Raw genomic sequence first — 21,464 nt, 5'->3', positions numbered from 1 at the left:
GGAAAATTCTTCTTAGTACCAATCCCCTTAGAAGCTCTAGAAGTAGATACAGTGACAGAAAACAAACGCCAAAGTAGTGGGGAGGAGCTATAATTTAAACTTGGCCTGGTGTGACCAAGCTACAGGTATGCATATGACTAAAGAATGATGAGCATTGACCTAATCTACACATTTTCTGTTTTACTGAAATATACTATGTGAAAGTTTCTTATTAACCAAGCCATGATGGGTGACAGAGGACAGTATCCATGGGACCATCATCTGAAAATTATAACATATGGAAGATTCTGATTTAAAATGTGAGAGGTGTAAATACTGAAGAGAGGGATGAAATGAAAATAGATATATGTTGTGTATCTGTGAAACCAAGAAAGGTAAAAAAATGAACTTAATGGAGGTGGTCTGATCTTGTGGAATTAAGCTTATGAATGCATGCAGGGAAGTGAAGGTTTAGGTTTAATTATCAATGAAAATACTAAAATTGTATGTCAGCATGCATAAAATAGTGTCGTCTAGGATGTTATGGGTAGATATGAAAGTAGGAATCCACAGATTGGTGGTAGATACATGTTACCAATCCCAGAGTTGAGTTTTGAGGAAAAGTTGGGCAACATTCTAATGACTACAATTCAGGGAAAAATTTACTCAGGTAACATGAATGGATGGGTGGGAACAAGATGCAGAATACAGTGGAAGTTTTTGGGCTATCTGGTGATCCCTGAAAGAATTACGACTCTTCAATGAGTATCTGCTTGATTTAGGTAAAGGTCTATTCATACATATTATGGAGGGATCATAGTTAATAAAAATTAAAATATAAAGCAAGCAGATTAAGCTGACAGTAGCAGGAACCAATAGTTCCTGCTTGAAGAAATATCCTGAAGTAAACTCTACCTGACTTGATAAGCTGACATGACCACCACAGTCCCAGGTGAAAATCATTTCTTATTTGCTCTCAAGGTAAAAATATTAATTAAATATGGAGGTGAAGGAATCTTCTTGAAGAATCAATGTGTGAATGTTTATGATGTAACCCTGCTTAGCTAATCTTTATTAATTTCAGGAAAATTAGTTAAATGAATATTGTAGGTATAACTGGAAACTTACATATCCTGCTCCTGTTTCTACCCATGTGCCTTTTTTCTTTTTGGAGAAGTATCTGATGACGATCATTCCTTTTTTATGGAATAAAGGTGTACCTGTTAACTCTCTCCAGCTTGTTCGTAATTTCACTTTGATATTTTCCCAATATACATGGCAAGGGAATGAAGATTTAAAGGCATGACTGATCTGATTGTTTAATGATGAAATACTGAGAATTAGTGAAGGATACTGGATTGATGAGAGGTTCTGAATGTGGAACAAACCATTCCTTAGTAATGTCCATAGTGGATCTTGACAAGACTGGACATGGATGAAAAGGAAAACCATGGAATGACTGCAGAAGAGAAAAGTACACAGAGGTACATAAGTACATATTAGAGAGTCTCCCATTTTAGAATGAATGTAAAGTGGACATAAGGAAAGATGATGTGGAAACTACTTGGGAGAGAGTGAAAATACGTTACTGAATACCACAGAAGTTTATGGGGTTGCACTGATGAGTATGAAACAGGATGCAAGGTGGAATAACAAAGTGGAATACACTGGCTAAGAAAAAATGAATGTTAAGAGAATGACCGCTGCTAAAAATGAGAAAAAGAAAAAAATGTAATATGTATATAGAGAAAAATCTGCAAAGAATGTAGATAATGAGAGCAGGGATGAAAAGTATCAGTCAGTTTTGGTATATTTTGGCCAATATGGTACAAGTGCCACAAGCCCAGTTTTACCCTAAGCATGCTTGTGCTCTTAGGTTTAAAGCTATGCAGAGATATTTTGACAAAAGTGTTTTGTAAGTGGGTGAAGTTGTTGTTTATTTGTTTAGTCACTTCCGACTCTTCGTGACTTCATGGACCAGCCCATGCCAGAGCTTCCTGTTGGTCATCAACACCCCCAGCTCCCCCAGGGACGAGTCCGTCACCTCTAGAATATCATCCATCCATCTTGCCCTTGGTCGGCCCCTCTTCCTTTTGCCTTCCACTCTCCCTAGCATCAGCATCTTCTCCAGGGTGTCCTGTCTTCTCATTATGTGGCCAAAGTATTTCAGTTTTGCCTTTAATATCATTCCCTCAAGTGAGCAGTCTGGCTTTATTTCCTGGAGGATGGACTGGTTTGATCTTCTTGCAGTCCAAGGCACTCTCAGAATTTTCCTCCAACACCACAGTTCCAAAGCATCAATCTTCCTTCTCTCACCCTTCCTTATGGTCCAGCTCTCGCAGCCATATGTTACTGCGGGGAACACCATTGCTTTAACTATGCGGACCTTTGTTGTCAGCGTGAGGTCTCTGCTCTTGACTATTTTATCGAGAGTTGTCATTGCTCTTCTCCCAAGGATTAAGCGTCTTCTGATTTCCTGGCTGCAGTCAGCATCTGCAGTAATCTTCGCACCTAGAAATACAGTCTTTCACTGCTTCTACATTTTCTCCCTCTATGTGCCAGTTATCAAGCTGGTTGCCATAATCTTGGTTTTTTTGAGGTTTAGCTGCAAGCCAGCTTTTGCACTTTCTTCTTTCCCCTTCATCATAAGGCTCCTCAGTTCCTCTTCGCTTTCAGCCATCAAAGTGGTATCATCTGCATATCTGAGATTGTTAATGTTTCCTCCAGCGATTTTAACTCCAGCCTTGGATTCTTCCAGCCCAGCACGTCACATGATGTGTTCTGCATACAAGTTGAATAGGTAGGGTGAGAGTATACAGCCCTGCCGTATTCCTTTCCCAATCTTAAACCAGTCCATTGTTCCGTGGTCTGTTCTTACTGTTGCTACTTGGTCGTTATACAGATTTCTCAGGAGGCATACAACATGACTTGGTATCCCCATACCACTAAGAACTTGCCACAATTTGTTATGGTCCACACAGTCAAAGGCTTTAGAATAGTCAATAAAACAGAAATAGATGTTTTTCTGAAACTCCCTGGCTTTTTCCATTATCCAGCGGACATTGGCAATTTGGTCCCTAGTTCCTCTGCCTTTTCTAAACCCAGCTTGTACATCTGGCAATTCTTGCTCCATGAATTGCTGAAGTCTACCTTGCAGGATCTTGAGCATTACCTTACTGGCATGTGAAATGAGTGCCACTGTTCGATAGTTTGAACATTCTTTAGTGTTTCCCTTTTTTGGTATGGGGATATAAGTTGATTTTTTCCAATCTGATGGCCATTCTTGTGTTTTCCAAATTTGCTGGCATATAGCATGCATTACCTTGACAGCATCATCTTGTAAGATTTTGAACAGTTCAGCTGGGATGCCGTCGTCTCCTGCTGCCTTGTTATTAGCAATGCTTCTTAAGGCCCATTCAACCTCACTCTTCAGGATGTCTGGCTCTAGCTCACTGACCACACCGTCAAAGCTATCCCCGATATTGTTATCCTTCCTATACAGGTCTTCCGTATATTCTTGCCACCTTTTCTTGATCTCTTCTTCTATTAGGTCCTTGCCATCTTTGTTTTTGATCATACCCATTTTTGCCTGGAATTTACCTGCAATGTTTCTAATTTTCTGGAAGAGGTCTCTTGTGCTTCCTATTCTATTGTCTTTTTCCACTTCTGCGCATTGCTTGTGTAAAAATAATTCCTTATCTGTTTTGGCTAACCTCTGGAATTTTGCATTTAATTGGGCATATCTCCCCCTATCACTGTTGCCTTTTGCTTTCCTTCTTTCTTGGGCTACTTCTAGTGTCTCAGCAGACAGCCATTTTGCCTTCTTGGTTTTCTCTTTCTTTGGGATGTATTTTGTTGCCGCCTCCTGAACAATGCTGCCAACTTCTGTCCAGAGCTCTTCCGGGACCCTATCTACTAAGTCCAGTCCCTTAAATCTATTCTTCACCTCCACTGCATATTCCTTAGGAATATTAGTGAGCTCATATCTAGCTGATCTGTGGGTCTTCCCTAATCTCTTTAGTCTGATCCTAAATTGTGCAAGAAGTTTGTGATCTGAACTACAGTCAGCTCCAGGTCTTGTTTTTACTGACTGTATAGATGTCCGCCACCTTTGGCTGCAAAGGCTGTAGTCAGTCTGATTTCGGTGTTGTCCATCTGGTGAAGTCCATGTATAGAGCCGTCTCTTAGGTTGTTGGAAGAGAGTGTTTGTTATGCAGAGTGAGTTGTCTTGGCAAAATCCTATCAGCCTTTGTCCTGCTTCGTTTTGTTCTCCCAGGCCATGCTTACCTGTAATTCCAGGTGTCATTTGACTGCCCACCTTAGCATTCCAGTCTCCTGTGATGAAAATAATATCTCTTTTAGGTGTGTTGTCCAGTAGGTGCTGCAGATCCTCAAAGAACTGCTCTACTTCAGCTTCTTCAGCATCTGTGGTTGGGGCGTATATTTGGATCACTGTGATGTTAGATGGCTTGCCCTGAATTCAAATTGAGATCATTCTATCGTTTTTTGGATTGTATCCAAGCACTGCTTTAGCCACTTTACTATTAATTATGAAGGCTACTCCATGTCTTCTGTGGTCCTCTTGTCCACAGTAGGAGATCTGGTGGTCATTTGATGCGAAGTGGCCCATTCCAGTCCATTTCAGTTCACTGACGCCCAAAATGTCTATCTTTAATCTTGACATCTCACCAATAACAACATCCAATTTGCCTTGGCTCGTAGATCTTACATTCCAGGTTCCAATGGTGTGTTGGTCCTTAGAACATTGGATTTGCCGTTCACCACCAGCACCGTCAGCCACTAGCCGTCCTTTCGGCTTTGAGCTAGCTGCGTCATCACGTCTGGGGCTAGTTGAACTCATCCTCTGTTCCTCCCCAGTAGCATTTTGACCATCTTCCGACCTGGGGGTCTCATCTTCCGATGGTATACCGACATATCTCTGGTTGTACTGATCCATTTAGTTTTCATGGCAAGAATACTGGGGTGGGTTGCCATTACCTTCCCCAGGGATCGCATTTAGTCTGACCTCTCTGTCATGACCTTCCCGTCTTGGGTGGCCCTTCACGGTTTAGCTCATGGCATCACTGAGGTGCTCAAGCCCCAGCACCACGAGAAGGTAACGATCCTTTGCTGAAGTGGGTGAAGAGGACTAAATAAAGAGCCTTGAATAGATTGAATGGAAGTAAAGGTTACAGTGATCAAATGATTTTGGATGAAAGAGAAGTGAGGGAAATTCTGAGAGGAGTATTTGAGTTTCTTTCTTATGCAGAAGTGAAAGTTGGGTATGCAGTGGGAATGGGAAGAAGTGTGCATGGTAAAATTGGAGATAACGTCAAGAGTGAATGTGCCTTGAAGATGGATGGAATATTATTTATTTATTTATTTATTTTTATCCCTTTTTATCTTTTTATAAATAACTCAAGGCAGCGGAACATACCTAATACTCCTTTCTCCTCCTCTTTTCCCCACAATAACAACCCTGTGAGGTGGCTTGGGCTGAGAGAGAGGGACTGGCCCAAGGTCACCCAGCCGGCTTTCATGCCTAAGGCAGGACTAGAACTCTCACTCTCCCGGTTCCTAGCCCAGCACCTTAACCACTAGACCAATATAAAAGTTAACGGTTATGGAATAAATCCATTGAGGTAGTTTTAGAAGGAGTGAATGAGTACTGAATTGCAAAACAAATATATGAAGGAAGAATGGGTGCAGAGGAATGGAAAGACTACAAAAAAAAATCTAGAAAGTTGTGATTGGGTGGAATTGGTTAGATCTTCAAGAACATGTGAAAAGTTTAAAATAGAATAGGCAATATATGAAGTGTTGTATGAACATGGTGGAAGCAAAGATGGTTTGCAAGAATAAAAAGAGGTATACCAAATGATCCTGGCATGACCTAGTTTTAGCTATGTTTTCTTTTTCTTATCTCATGTCTTCAATTTCTTTGGATTATTTTTTTTTTACTCTTTTAGTATGTCCTGTATAACTTTTTGTGATAAGCTATCACAAAAAGGAAAAGCATAATGGGTATCCATATGCATCAGTAGGCAAAAAAAACAACAACCCAGCATTCACTTAATTAATTCTGTGGAATGTAATTATAACAGTAATGAAAATGGTAAATAGGCTATTTTAGATCAATTATGAATCTGAGTAAAGTATTTCAAATCTTCAGAAATTATCAAATAATGCTATTTATTTAGACTTCCTGTAAAGAGGATAATACCTTTAAAATATGAGAGCTTATTAAATAGTTTTAAACTATTTAATTATCGGCTGATTCAATCCAATGTCTATAGCAATCCTGCAATCGAATTCTCAGCTCCTGTCTAGGATGACTTCATCTGGAAATACTGGGGAATTAGCCTAACTTTCCGCAAAAGAAAGCATATGCTCGGGTATCGAGTTCTGCCCCCTTTTGAAGAGAAAAACAGCAATGGTACAAGTATAAATCCCAATAAATAATATTACATGTTATAATCACATGAAAGGTACTACAACAGGAGTAGTATTACAGTTGTTTCCAAAGAATTCCGTCACCGCAATCTTAAACATAGTAGAGACTGTTCTGAATGGAAAGACACAGGGAAGCGCGGCTAGCGGGAAAACGCGGCAGAATTCGAGGCACAACCAACTCCTCCTTTCATCCGACGACGCTTCGCTCTCCCTCGCAGTTGGAAGAGCAGGGGGCGAACAGCTTCGTGAAAAAGGAACGCGTCATTTCTGTGCCAACCAATGGCTTCTCTTTGTGGATGTTCGGCCTCGCAGCACGCTCTCGTTCCAAATTCGCTGGGCTTCCTTCACGCTCGCCGTAGTTAGACCCAAGATGGCGGCCGCCGGTGACGTGCCGGTCCGGGTTTGCAATCAGGAGATTGTCAGATTCGACCTGGAGATTAAAGCCGCCGTGCAGGTACGGTTCCCGTCGCCGCTGCTCAATCAACCACGGTATGGTCGGTGGGCACTTTATTTTTAAGTCCGTACCTACCTGTCCCTCTTATCAATGGTTGCCCCTCCGGCACAGTTTGTTCAGCTGCATCCTTCAGCCGGCCTCAAGGAGCCTTGCAGTAGCTGAACGGGTCACAAACGACTTGGCTCAACCCAGTGAAGGTCTGTGCTGTAAGAAATGCTACAAGCCACTTGGCCGTTTCGGCTGCTACCGGTTTAGGCACCTGCTTCTCTGGACGGTGTAATTTTTCAGCTGTTTCAGTTTCCCACACCCTGGATGTGATGGTGGTCTCACCTTGGCAGCCGTCGTCCAAATGGTTATTTTTTTTAATAAAAAAATCAAGAATAATACTTGACTTAATATGCTCCACTGGTATACCATCCAACCTTTCTGAAATTGCTGTATTTATCTTATCTGAAATTGCTGCATGATCCAGTTAAGAATATATGTTCCAAGAGAACAATGGTGCAAAAAGTGTTTGTTGTGTTTGTTAGATTTTTGTCTTTCACCTTTTCTCTGGGAACTCAGTGGTGTACATTACACTCCTTCCTCTTACTGTTTTCCCACAACAAAACTCTGTGTAATAGGCTGGACTGAGAGGGTGACTAGCTCAAAGTCACCCAGTAGACTTCCATGGCTGAGGATGGACTAGAACTTGGCTCTCCCCAGCCCTAGACTGACATCTTAACCCTACACCATACTGGCTACATGTGTTAATTTTCTTTCTTTCAGGATATCCGGGATTGTACAGGACCTGTAAGTGCACTTACAGAATTGAATGCCAAAGTAAAAGAAAAGTTCCAGAATTTACGTCGTAGAATACAGGTGAGGAATATTGACAAAACATTAGTGATGTTTTGAAAATAAACCCATAGATGTTTTTACTAGCTTGCAGGGGGTTATTGGGCCATCTCTCACGTGTTTGCACTCACCTGCATGCAATTCCTTATGCTTGAATGCTATGCTAATGTAAACGATTTTTTAAAAAACATTCTTGAAGTTATATCTGTCAGCAATGGTCAAGGACTGCAAGGTACACATCTTGGTTTCACCAAAGTTCATTGTAAGGATGTTGAAAATGTCATGAATTTATCTATTTTACTGCTATTTCAGTTGTCTGAATTTGAAAATCTTATAATGCGTAATACTGAATATCTGTTAGATACAATCTATAAATTACTATATTACTATAAATCTAAAAGTATTATTCACAATCTCAACATGATAAACACTTATATGATGAAATGGATGCAGAACTTGAACAAGTTGTAGAGATGGAACAGTGGGAATTTCAACAGAAGAAACAAATTTACCTCAAACATATTTAGAGAGAATTGATGTAAGACGTTCTACTATTGGAACATTACTCTTGGTTGCTGAAATGAATATTTCTGTCATGAGTAAGGATGGCGGGCAGGGGGCTCCCATCCAGGCTGTAAAGCGCATGCGTAGCACTGAGGAATTAGGTAGCCATTCCAAGAGACACAGATCGGGCCCGCCTTAACCTTTGGGGTTTATATGGCTGGGTTTTTCCCACGCTTCTTCAGTTTGTTAGGATTTTCCTGTTATGTAGCAGCAATAAAACACTAGAGACCTGTTCCTTGTCTCAGCGTGGTTCCTGGCTGTTAGGACAATTTCTTTTTGTAAAACATGCTGGAAATGTAACAAACAAGTTGGATCCTTTTTTCATATGTGGTAGCAATGTTGTAAAGTCCAACAATACTGGACAATGATTTAATCAATTAAAATACAATAATAAGAATGCCCCAATGGGGATAGGGGTGGAAAAGCCACAATAATTAAATGGACAAAACAATTTCAGTGATAGGGTCACACAATCCTTTGCTAATATGCTTTAATTAAAGGAGCATTGTGGGGAATCTGGTTTTACTAGTAATTGTTTTCCAATTGTGAAGTGTGTCTACTTTCTTTATATCAGCTGGTTCTGCATCCGAACTGTCATGTCAGTTCACATAATGCTATAGAGTTGTCCTGCATAAAATCTGGTCTTGTTCCACTCTTTTTACTAAGCAAGACCTCTTACCTTCAAGCTCCACTAAAGAAAGAACACCAAATGTTCTGTTCATGCTCCATAGATAATCTAAGACTCAAAGATTTGTACTGACATAGGTTTTCTGGGTAAGATAAGGAGAGAGATTGTAACATTCCATGGCTCTTGATCATTGGTGTAAAGGTGGGACTAGGTAAACAATAAAAAGTCCAGTGTAGCAGGATGTTCAGAAAGTCATTCAGATTGCATGCTGTTGCTCTCATAGTTCCTTCTTGTCTATCCTTCACTTGAAACTGGGTAAATGAAATTAATAGCAGCACTGAAGAATTTTGATAGCCCCAATCCATCTAATTTTACTGGCAGCCAAGGATAGCGTTTTGTATTTGTGCATTTATTATGCATATTTCCTTTTTTGATATAAAAATATTAATAAATAATGTGTGTTTATGGTTCTGCCTAGGAGCTGGAACAGATGGCTGAGGAGCAAGATAAAGAATCAGAAAAACAAGTATTACTCCAAGAAGTAGAGAACCATAAAAAGCAAATGCTCAGGTCAGTGAAACAGTGAAGATTTGATCTGTATTTTGCATGTGCATTTGGACATTTTTTCTGAAAGTCTTTTGTAAAACAAAACAAACAGATTTTTTCAACAATCTCAACTCCTATAGAAGTGAGGCAAGTTGTAAGCTGGTTTCAAACCTGGATGTGTATTCTAGCTTTCCATTTGGAACCCTCTAAAAGCATGTCTGTATTTGAGTAGCTCTACCATGACACTTTTTTAAAAATTCAAACTACAAAGACCAATGATGTAATACCTTTTATTAGCTGAGCTTAAACTCAGCCTACAGATCAGAAATTTCAGAATATAGGAAACACTGAAGTTATCCCTCATACAAGATTTGATTGATTGTATATTTCAGTTCTCTACTTCCTGCTCTGCAGGCAACTCCCTACTTGTTTTTAAAGCGACCAAGGCCCTTATGTAACCATCCTAGAGTTCAACCAACATTACGCAAGAAGACAATCACCTGCCTTCAATTACTTTTTGCTCTTCTCCTTCTGCACTCCCAGATTTACTCAAAAAGCTTGCTCAGTCCTGCAGGGCAGATTTGGGAGGCATATGGGAAGGAGAGGCGAGTTCAGTTGAGTGATAGATAGGGTTGGACTCAACCCAATAGAATTCATGAGGGAAAAAATGTAAAATAAATAATACCTTGTGCCGTGCGTGTTCAGGGGAAGAATTTCTAGCATATGTTGCCCTACATATAGCAATTTCTCAACTAAACATCAAGATAAAATGTAGCTCTGTATAATGGGCTGAAATGATGGGATTGGAGTATCACAAGGGCAGACAAGAAGTAGCAATGGACCAGTGCAGTTATTGCAATTCTGTATTAGAAATCTCCCTGTCAAGTATCCTAGTGTTTCCTTCTCAGATCCAAAATATCCCCCACAAGATATGATACAATTATGTGCCCTTTCAAACCTAAAAGTACTGGTTTATGATGACAGAGCTGATTTTTGTATCCTGCTGGTACTCAACCTGTTTTGCATGAGGATCTCTAGAATGCAGTATCTAGTCATCTGTTCATCACAGTAAGTTCCATTAAATTTAGTAGGGTTTTCTTCCAAGGATGTGAGTTCTTTCTTCTTTTCATAGAAAAAAATAGCTCTCTAAAATACTCTGTTGCTAGAATTAGCTGTGACTCGCAATGCAACTTTTGAAAGTTGACTGATCAGTTGACTGAAAAATAGTTTGATTCAGGCCATCCATCCAGTGCTATAACCATTGCTAGAAACTTTGCCAAAAGTTTGGATGATAGTTATTGATTTCTGTAAGCATCCAGATATTTTCACTGTTAAACATACCATTGACTAAGAAACTTTATTTTTATAGTGATGAAGTATAAAGAAATAGGAAGATAACTGCATAATAGAGCTTTTAATAAGATGCTGATATAACATGTATGCTAATGAAAAAAGTGTTAATTAAGCCGAGGGCAAATTGAATGCTTTAGTTTTATGCATTCAGGTATCTCAGGTACTTTGTACATGATACCAAAGTCTGTATATTAATCATTTCAGCAATCAGTCAGCCTGGCGAAAGGCAAACCTAGCTTGCAAAATTGCCATTGACAATTCTGAGAAAGATGAATTGCTGCGTGGGGGAGATCCTTTACGACAAAGGTATGTAATTATTCTTTTTTATTGTTATGAAAAATAAGCACACAAATTCCCAACCTTCTGCCAAATACTGTTTCAGAAATTCATTCCTGTGAGCCATTATAAATATATGCTTTTCTCTTTTAACTCCACCACTTGGAACCTTCTTTAGCTTTATCTTTTGTCATCATTTGCAGGCAGTTTTTTGAGATGCTGCTGGGAAGTAAGACAGCTTAAATTAACTTTTACTGATTTCAGTCCCTGCACTCGATGCATGCTTGCTGCTTTCTTTGCATCTTCATGAAATTATCCTATCCATTTGGGGAATAGATGTATGCAGTGCTGAATACTTGGGTAGCTGCAAGACCTACAGGGTTTTTTTTGTTCAGTCCTCTATGTCTCTTTGAAGTAATTCCCATTAGATTTGGTAGATCTTGCTTCTGAGAAAGTTGAATAGTTCTGCAGCATTAAGAATACCTCTTCATTGGTATGAATACAGTATATCTGGGCAAATTTATAATGTACTCCTGATTATTAAAATGTTGATGTGTAGTGATAGGAAGAAGTAGTTCAGCTTCTTCTGAAGTTGGATGTGTCAAGAATGTTACAGGATATCTGGTAAATCAGTATTTGATTCTATGTATCAGAGAAAGAATGGGACATTTGTAATTAACTTTCTAGTCAAACTATGTGATGTTGCAAAAAGAGGATCCTGGATTCTCGCAGTGGTAGCTTATAGTTGTGCATTACTGTATTATGGATACACTTAACATTTATTATATCTTAAATTCATTCCTTCATTAAAGCCATATGAGATTCAGGCAGGCACATTTCAAAAACTATCAGGGGCTCTGAGCAGTTAAGTAGATAATTGTCTCTAGAATGAGAGCTTTATTGCACTACATATTTAAGGTGCTTCACTCCTATGTATAAACTGTCTGAAAAGGAAGTCAGTTTAAGAACCACCTTTTTAGATTTCAATCCCTTCCTCATTTTGGCCACAGTGATGGCCTTCTATCTGGACCATGCTTACTACAAACCCCACCTGGTGGATTCCTTTGCTTCTTTACTCCTGCTACCCATGCCAGGAAAACCAGCAGCACTTACCGTCCTTTCTGCAAGTGGGTCATGTACATGGTTTCCATTGATTAATCTTTTGTATGAGTCCTCATCCTTTGACCTTCCTGTCTGATGTGTCCACTGGTCAACCAATAAAGAAAAAAAGAAAACACCACAGTTTTACCATTAGTCCTGTCATTTGGGCTATAAGAAAACTGGCAAAAGACTTGTCACCTTCACCTGAGTTGTGGAGGGTGGGGGGACAGCCAAGCCTTTCACTGCTGCATTGTTTAAAAAAAGTCCAGCGTGTCACTGGTCTGGCAGCCGTGATGGATGTCTCGAGGGCAGCCACCAGTGATTGAGAGGAGGTGGTGTTTCTTTGGCAGTGCACAGCAGCCAATTTGAATGGAGGGGTTTGCCTGCAGTGAAATGAAGTACAGCAGGTAAACTGGGCAGCCCTGCTTGAGCTGGCAGAAGGGGGAGAACACTACTTTTGACACATAGAGGAAAAGACAGAGGTTGCCTTCCCAGTGACTTGGGGGTGGGTAGATGACTAAGTAATTTTTTCCTAACATCAGGAAATGGCTAGTGGCTCATACTCAGGCTGGAGCAATCTGGGTCATGCAGATCAGCCCTAATGCAAATAAAGTTGAGTTGAGCTCAACACTTGGTGTCTTCATGGACAAGTATGGAGTTTTCTTGGTGTGATACACAAACATGTTTTCCGTTGCTTTTTTTTAAATATGTTTTTCTAACTTCTCTGCCCCCTAGCCTATAGCTCCTTAATTCCCAGGTGGTCTTACATCTAGTTACTAATCAGAGCTGACTTCTCTTAGCTTTCTCTATCAACCAAGGACAGCTCAGGTAGTGGCAGCAGTGAGCTCACCAAAAGTCAAGCTTGACTTGAGGGAGCCTAAGAACCTCAGCCAGTGGCAGCATCTAACTGAGTCTGACTGATTTAGAAGCTATGTAGCGTAGACCTGGTTAATTGTTTGATGCAGGAGCCACTTAGTGCAAAATGATAAACTAGACTGGATAATTGAACAAAACATCCCAGCAGAAGGGAGTGGCAAATCCTTTCTGCATTATCCCAAGAAAACCGTTTGTAATTGAAGGCATGTTTGCATTTGTATGTATACTGGAATATTTCTCTCCTTGAAGATTTCTTTTCTACAGTCCCCCAGGTTTTGAAGAAGAAACTAGGAAGGCATATAATTTGAAGCTCCATGCCAGATTTCTTTCTTTCTTTCTTCTCTTTTAGAAAATCTACTAAGGAAAGTTTGGCAGAGGGGGCAAGTAACATCACAGAGAGCCTGATGGGAATTAGCAGAATGATGTCTCAGCAGGTTCGGCAAAGTGAGGAAACCATGCAGTCTCTAGGTAAGTAAATGATCTGGAGTTGAGTCCAGGATGGACAGGTGGTCTTCCAAGGCAACAGGGCTTTCCTGGTTCCCCCCAGCCACACCCCTCTGTCTTCCCCAGAACCTTTGGCTTGTCATGATTTCCATGGCGGTTCCCTGAGAGGAAGAAACCAGGAGAATTAGGCTGCATGTACCTTCCTTGCACTCAAGACACCTCTGAATTCAATTTTCTGTTTCTCACTAAGGCCCGAGTAATCTGCCAGGTACAGGAATATTCATTCAAGGATAAGGGAAGAATGTCATGTGGTGCAACCAAGATGTACCAGGAGAGATCTCTTGTCACAACTCTCAGGTTCAAGCATTTTTTTGTTCAGTAAATGAATTTCTAAAATCAATTGGCTTAAATAGAAATGAAGTGTATGTATTTAATGCAGAAATAAAAGCATTTCAGTAAAACAACCAGGTTAATGTTTGAGGAAATTTTTCCCAATCCATTATTTGGCCTGCATATACCTAGCAGAAAGGAGAAAATGCTGTATAGTGACCAGGCCAAATGTTTTGCTGAACATTTCTAGTCATATGGTGGTGCGGAGAATTATGTAGGTTGTGTGGGTGTGTACATATTATTTATATCCATCCATCTGTCCATCCATCCATCCATCCATCCATCCACAACACACAAACACATACATATATTTGTAACTTGAAGAAAAGGAGCATTCCCATGAGAATATTTTGTTTTACAAAATTGATTCCCAACATGAAATAAGAGGCCTTCATTGCTGTACTGTATTGAGTGTATTCACTGATTTGAAGTGTTCCATGTTTTAATTTAGTGTTAATTGTATTGTGTTTTTGAACATGGATATCCTTTATAGAATACACATCTTTCACAAATTATGAGGAGCATGAATCTATTTCATTTTTTCCCTTTTTAAAATACACAGAAAGGCAAATCTGTATATTTTAAAGAAAATTGATATGAACATACACAGTTGCCTTATACTGGTTTAAAATGTTGCTTTCTGTAACCCAGGCCTTCTATTCCTGCTGTCCACAGTTTGTTCTAGTCTCACTTAGAAAGCTTTCTGGAGCACCTTACTGGGATCTTTTTGATTAGAGATCCAAGGATTAAATGTACAGCTCTGAAATGCAAGGGGTATGCTGTACCACTTAATTGTTCTGTTGATTTATACTCTGTTTATACAAGGACAAAATGCCTAAGATGAAACACACTGCAGGACGTCCATTCTAGAATGGTCAGTCTCAGCTTGCTTTCAGTGGCAATATCTGAACAGCAAAACATCTTTTTTGATTTACCAAATGGCTGATTCATTGTTCTGACTGGTGATGCCTTTTCTGAAACACATCCAAAGGAATAGTTTAAAATGGTAGTGAACTCTTTCTGTCCATCATGCGTATTATCATGAAATTCCTGCTGAGGTTTCTGGGAAAGGGCTATAACCTAAGTTGTATACTGGTCATATAGAATGCTGTCTGAGCCTCTCGAACCACAAAGAAGCCAACTAGAACTGAGGTGGGCTAATGCCAAGCTTGCATTGTCTGCATTGGCCAGCCATCCTTGGAGTCAGGCACAGTACTGGAGAGAACAAATGACATGCCCTTAGAATTACGAGGCAAGTTGCCCTTCCGTTTAAGTAGGTCACACCTTTTTCTCCCCCATAGATAAATCCATCCTTCATTTTAACACCCTAGTTTATGATGATGGCCTCAAAAGATGGCAGCACCTAGTCTATCTTACTAATCCCAAATTGCTGTGCAGAATTGGACCTGGTTAGCACTTTGATGGGAGACCACCAGAAAGTCCCAGAGCTATTGGCTAGACTAAGAAGTAAAAACAAAAAAAATCCTAGAAGAAGGGAATTGCAAACTTTTTCAGTTACTGCCAAGGAAATTACATGGATGTGTCCCTGTCGTTACTAGAAGTTAGTTTGACTTGAGGGAGTCTTTACTTCTCATCATGGCAGGATCCTTGTTCTTTTTATGGCTAAATAATTGGGTGCCAAAAGTCTTGCTGATGTAAAGCAGAGATCTACCTTATTCTACACAGACACACACACACACACTGAAATTGCATATTACAAGGTTTACCAGCAGTGCAGGGTAAACTGACTGTATAAAAGTTATCACTGTGGATTTCCTGTTCACTTTCCATGGGGTCCTGGGAGTGCCTTTAAGATTATCTGATTATGATGTAATCCATTCTTGGGGCCGGGGGAAGTCAGATCTGGATTTGCTGTTGGTTAGACTAGGAAATGTTTGTCTGGTTGATGCTTTGTAGCTTCATTTTGTGATAAAGAGTTATGTGTTTGTAAGTCCAGTTTTCGCCTGCTGACAGTGGCAACTAGTGGGAAAAGTATTTTTACTTGCTTCATCAAAAAGAAGTTAAGCATTAGGCTAGCTCTCATGTGCTTGGGGAAAATCTGTGGTTTTATTGAGCAAATTCTACCACTATCTGTTTACATTGGCTCTTCCCCTCTCAGATAGTTTTTAAATATAGGCCTAAAAGACTTAATGCTTCTATCTGATTTTAGATAGATCAGATTTTTTTAACTAAATGCTGATGAATGTTTATATGTTGCTGTTTTAATTATTTATATCTGCCCTTTTAAAGTGTTTGTGAACACCTTAAGAGAGATTATGGTGTGTTGTGATACAGAGTTTGGCTGAGGTGAAAGTTTTAGTGGTCTGGAGACTTGAGCTTGAGCCAATTCTGATCTCAGTCTTCTACGAATGGCCCTCTTCAAGATGGTAACATATCATTTGGACTGTTAGGTGGTCATCAGATGACAAGAGAGCCACCTGAATTGACTTCATCTGGCTTCAGATGGAAACATGAAGTTTTAAGCCAACTTACCTAGTGTTCTGCTTGCGGTATGCTTTCTTTCACAGGATGCAAAAGAGATGCTTCTACAACGTATGTTTTTGCTTTCAGAAACAAGCCACTGAAATGTACATTTTCTCTTTCAGTTAATTCTTCACGAACCATCTTGGATGCCAATGAGGAGTTTAAATCCATGTCTGGAACAATACAGCTGGGGCGAAAGCTTATTACAAAATATAATCGCAGGGAGCTGACTGATAAATTGCTCATCTTTCTTGCCCTTGCCTTGTTTTTGGCCACTGTGCTTTACATCCTCAAGAAAAGACTGTTTCCCTTTTTGTAATTTTTTCAGGTGAGAGGAGGAAGCATGGCTGTGAGGAAAAAGGAAAGGAGATATATTGCAAAAAGAGTTCTGACAGAAGAGACTTTTATTAGACAGAACTTTATATTACGCAAGTAAGCCAAATGAGCAGTGGGTTAGAACAAGGAAGAAGAAAATGGGTGCATGTTCGCTCTGAGACTGGAAGGATGCATCACTAGACATATTCTGTGAAACACATTTCAATGTCTCCCACCTTTAGTCTGAAATACATTTCTACTTCTTTCTTCAGTTCAGTACAGAACTGAGAGGACTGGGAGAATACAATAAGCATATATTAGATATTGTATATTATACCTTAAGTAAAGTACATGTCACTGCCAGTGCTGCAAAAATCTTATAAATTAAAGGAAGCCAAGTGTGTAAGTCTTATTGTTGGTCCTTTTTGAATTATAAAAATGACCTTTTTCTCAGATTGTCTCCAGAAAGAGCAATGAGGCAAATCCCCAAATCTCTTTTTAATTGATGGGTCCATATTTTTTGTTGTTCTGTTTTTCTTGCCAGTGTTGTTTAGATGGATTTCTTTGCTTCATCCCAGCGTACAGTTTTGATGCCTCCTGTTGATCTTTGAGATCATTTATTTGGGATAGCAGTCTCAAAGTACTTTGAGGATTAAAATCATGTTCATTTTATTCAGCATCCTGCTTCCCACTATGGCAAGATCGGATAATTCTGTTAAAAAGAGAGAAAATGTTGTGTCAAGAAAAGTGACTCCTGCAAAGCATGTCCAGATCCAGTTAGGGCTAAAATATGTGTTAAAAGCTGAACTCTGTAACATACATACCCTGAGTTCACAGTACACAATTGTAACATTAAATACTCAGGGAATTTTGTCTGAAAGTAGTTTGATGTCTTAGTATACATTGAAATAAACATATATATCCTACTCTTTACAGGACCCCGGTGAACCTGAACAACATTCAGCAAATAATTATAGAGTTCTTTTCCTGTCTTCTTCCTCTCAGCACACATAGTTATTTTCTGGGTTCAAAGTTGTGCATCAAGGCTGTCCTCATCAAGCGAGAGCAGGGTGTAGACTGGGGTCTTACCCACTCTCATGGGCTCCCATGACAGATGGACAAGGACTTCTGTGAAGAAGCCCCACCCCAGACACTTTACTGCAAGAAAGGCAACCAGACTGTCTTCCAATATTTGCTGGTCTGGCAAAATGAAGAGATCTGAGTAAGCTGAAGGAGCTGGGCTAGCGATATGGAAAGAGTCAAGAGGATCTATCGTCACCTCCAAATAATGATGTTTTTAAATGGTAACTTTTCATTCTGAAACATTTTTCAGCATTACTTTCTACAAACACATCAAAGAGCATTTTTTGTAATTAGTGTTTTCCTGTGGGACTTGCATGTTTGCAGTATAAAGCACAAATTATAAAAACATTCCTTAATTTTCTAGAATGTTTAATCTGTTATAAACTATGGGCTTAAACACAAGGGTTCTTTTTCCCTGTATGCACCTGTTGGTAGCTGAAAATTATTCTTCTGTTAATGTCCAGTTAAACATTCAGTGGTGCTTCCTGTTGCCCCAGTTAAAATGCCAGTAGCAAAGCACTGACACAGACGATTTCGGGTGCTTTCCCTTGCAATTCATTTCAATTCCTCTTCTCCTGGTTTTCATGCAAGGAACCGTCCCTTTCTTAGAATCCGGTCAGTTATCATGTAAATGTCTGATCTCATCGGTGGATTCCAAATTAGAAAATTGGGGCTTAGTCCCATGAGTGTTGCACTTAATAGAAATTAAATAGTCTGTGCATAGTCATAGTCAGATACAAGTATTTTATGTTGCTAGATCTTTTTGTGATTTTTGTGGAGGTTGTTGAGAAGCCCTAGGAGAATAACTTTCAAAATGAGTCTGCCCATGCAGAAGCCAGTGCAATGTTTTATTATCATCTGTTGTGCATAATTTCTACAAGAATATTCAAGCTAATGCAGTACTTAAACTGTCCAACAATACAAGGCGATTGGTACTTAGCATGAATAATACACTAAATGGGAGCCAGTATGATGTAGTTAAGGTGCTGGACTAGGAGCAGGGAGGCTCGGGTTTTAGTGCTCCCTTAGCTATGGAAACCAGCTGGGTGACTGGACCAGTTCATCTCTCTCAGCTCTAGACTGGGAAGTCAAAAAACCTCCTGACCATCTCTACTGGACCAGTGTAGTAGATTACAGTCCATGGCCTTCAATGATGTGGGCTTCATCCTGCAGTGGATTGATTCAGCCTGATTGTAATACACTAAACATTTGTTACTGAAGGAACTGAAAAAATGGTGAATGTGTTTTTCCCATTTCCACTGTCAACATAGGTGGATGTAAGGCAGATTATAAAGACTGATGTTCATGACTATAGAGCAGGTGAAAATTACTCTAGTTTATTAATCCAGAGAGAGCCAGGCTGGTGTAGTGGTTAAGGTGCCAGGCTAGAAAGCAGGAGACTGTGAATTCTAGTCTGCCTTAGGTATGAAGCCAGCTGGGTGACCTTGGGCCAGTCACTCTCCTTCAGCCCTAAGAAGCAGGCAATAGCAAACCACTTCTGAAAAACCTTGCCAAGAAAACTGCAGGGACTAGTCCAGGAAGTCGCCAGGAGTCAACAGTGACTTGAAAGTGCATGCACACAAACACATACACACAGAGAGACTAATCCAGAACCAGAGACTGATTTTTGTGTGTATGCCACAAGATGGCACTGAAGGACCATATTTTTAAAAATTACAGATAGTTCTTTAATTTGCAGCAATTGAATAGGTTCAACACTATTATTCAAAATAATAGTGTTGCCTTAAAGCAAAAAATGCATGCGAGGGGGGAGTCAGAGAAGCAAACTGCACTTTAAAAAAACATTTTCTTATCCAGCTCTGGTATCTTTTGCACTAATACTTACATTTGTCTTAGGCTTTCTTATTAAATTGGTATTTATTTCAGTATTACAAGCAGGAGAACTAAATAAATTTTGTTATTTGTTTGCATGAGTTTTGTAGTATGCAGAATTCAGCACTAGATTAACTTTTTTGTTATTTTTGAAAGCCAACTTCAGCAAAGAGGTCTCTGGCATGCTGCAGGGGGATAAAATATTGTGTGTGAATGTTTGGAACTCAATTTGGATCCCAACATACATATCAAGCTCAGTGGAGATGGACTGGACTGAATACTGTGGACAAACCCCCTAGTTCGTGGCGTGGCCCAAAACATCCAGTAAATTGACCCATGTTGAGGGGCTTGCTTTCCTAAGAACTCCTAACAGTGGCCCAACTGATAAACTGCAGTCTAGTTTTCATCACTTGAGTTCAGCCACCAGATACTTCCTCATTGGCTGGCTAGACTCCTAAACATTAAAAATGGGGAACATTTTCCTTGACTAAGAAAACTATTTTTCCAAAGAGGCTCGCTTTCAATTATCTTCTATGATTTATAAAATTGAAGATCATCAACAAAAAAAGCAGAGCAAGGAAGACCTGACAAAAAACATTCAGGCAGGAGGCCCAAAGGATTTCTCCACCTATACATGGCAGCAAGCACTGGCTATGTGCAGAAACCAAGGTCTTGTTCAATGCTGGCATAGTTAACTAGTTCAGTCAGATTGATTCTGTTGATTTTATTTGGAAAACTCTGTGGTTAATCATTAACTTCCCTTGTTTTTTCATATGACCCTTTACCCAATAAACTCCATTTTTATTTCTAGAGATTTGGCTGCTTAATAAGCTGATTTCTTGTTAAAACCTTCTCCATGTGCAAGCAGTGACACAGCTACCACTTGTATTTATGAATGGCACAAGATTTAGTAATGGTTGTATTTCTGGGCTTTGGATGGGAAGGTCCAAAAGACATTCTGTTTTGGTTTTCTTAGAGCTGATCTAAAGGGAGAAGTCCTTGGTAGAAGGACTAAGAGTGCTGGGCGAACCCCTTTGAGTTGGAGGTGTCACAGTTGGAGGCTGTCTTGCCCCTCAGACAAAGGGACATTTTATGAAATGTTGCTTCTTTTAACTTGTGAAGCCACCAGAATCGTTCTGGAGTTGGATGGCCTAGAAATACAATAAATAAATGAATGGGTGGACTAGAAATTCAGTCAATGCATCAGGATTCCCCAGACAGACAGAATATATCAAGACATTCAGCCTATCATTAGTATGTTTTACTGGGAATCCTTGCTGGAAGGTGCCTGCTAGTGAGATTCTAAATTATCCCTTGCTCCAGTTTGTAACATATAGGTAATACTAAATGAAGGATGAAAAATTGGTTCTCCAGATCTTGTTGAACTACAACTTCCAGAGCCCCATCAACATGGCCAGTGGTGAGCGATGCCGGGAGTGGTATTTCAGCTTCTTCAGAAGGCTATAAATCCCCCTTCCCCAAGCCAAGTGGAATTTCATAAACATGGTGAGAACTGTGGTACTGGGTAGAATTTCTAGTGGTGAAGGTTTCAGCATTCTGGAATGTATGAAGCACAGAATTTCTCTGTACATTGGAGTAGGGTAGGGTATGGATTAGTTCTGTCCACTGCTGGATGCCATAGTAAAAATGCTTCTCTGCTTGCCCTCCAAGGAAAAGGGCTATCCATGTGTCCCCAGGTATGTTTCAGGTGAGGAGGACTCTTAATTAATCCAGAATCCTTTCCCCTTGTGTCCAAACCTATAGGTGGCAGAGAACTCCGTTTCCATGTCAGGAGTGGGACCAACCTGTAAGGCTTCACAATTCTTTCCCACACTCTTCTACATGTGA

At 39.9% G+C, this 21,464-nt stretch overlaps 1 protein-coding gene across 2 annotated transcripts; it reads left to right on the top strand.

Moving 5' to 3' along the window:
- Nucleotides 1–6,766: 6,766 nt before the first annotated feature.
- Nucleotides 6,767–20,428, top strand: BNIP1 (BCL2 interacting protein 1). Of its 2 annotated transcripts, none has more exons than XM_063292387.1 (7): nucleotides 6,767–6,886; nucleotides 7,655–7,747; nucleotides 9,394–9,485; nucleotides 11,019–11,120; nucleotides 13,417–13,535; nucleotides 16,508–16,713; nucleotides 17,706–20,428. In XM_063292387.1, the coding sequence occupies exons 1-6, from the start codon at nucleotides 6,803–6,805 to the stop codon at nucleotides 16,702–16,704; spliced, it is 687 nt and encodes a 228-aa protein (XP_063148457.1). In that variant the 5' UTR covers nucleotides 6,767–6,802; the 3' UTR covers nucleotides 16,705–16,713; nucleotides 17,706–20,428. The 2 variants fall into 2 exon arrangements, with proteins under 2 accessions (XP_063148457.1, XP_063148458.1); XM_063292388.1 differs by having other exon boundaries at nucleotides 17,637–20,428.
- The last annotated feature ends 1,036 nt before the right edge of the window (nucleotides 20,429–21,464 follow it).

This window comes from Candoia aspera, chromosome 2 (genome assembly GCF_035149785.1).
Source record: "Candoia aspera isolate rCanAsp1 chromosome 2, rCanAsp1.hap2, whole genome shotgun sequence".
NCBI classification, from domain to species: domain Eukaryota; kingdom Metazoa; phylum Chordata; class Lepidosauria; order Squamata; family Boidae; genus Candoia; species Candoia aspera.
This window is presented reverse-complemented; position numbering and strand designations above follow the sequence as displayed.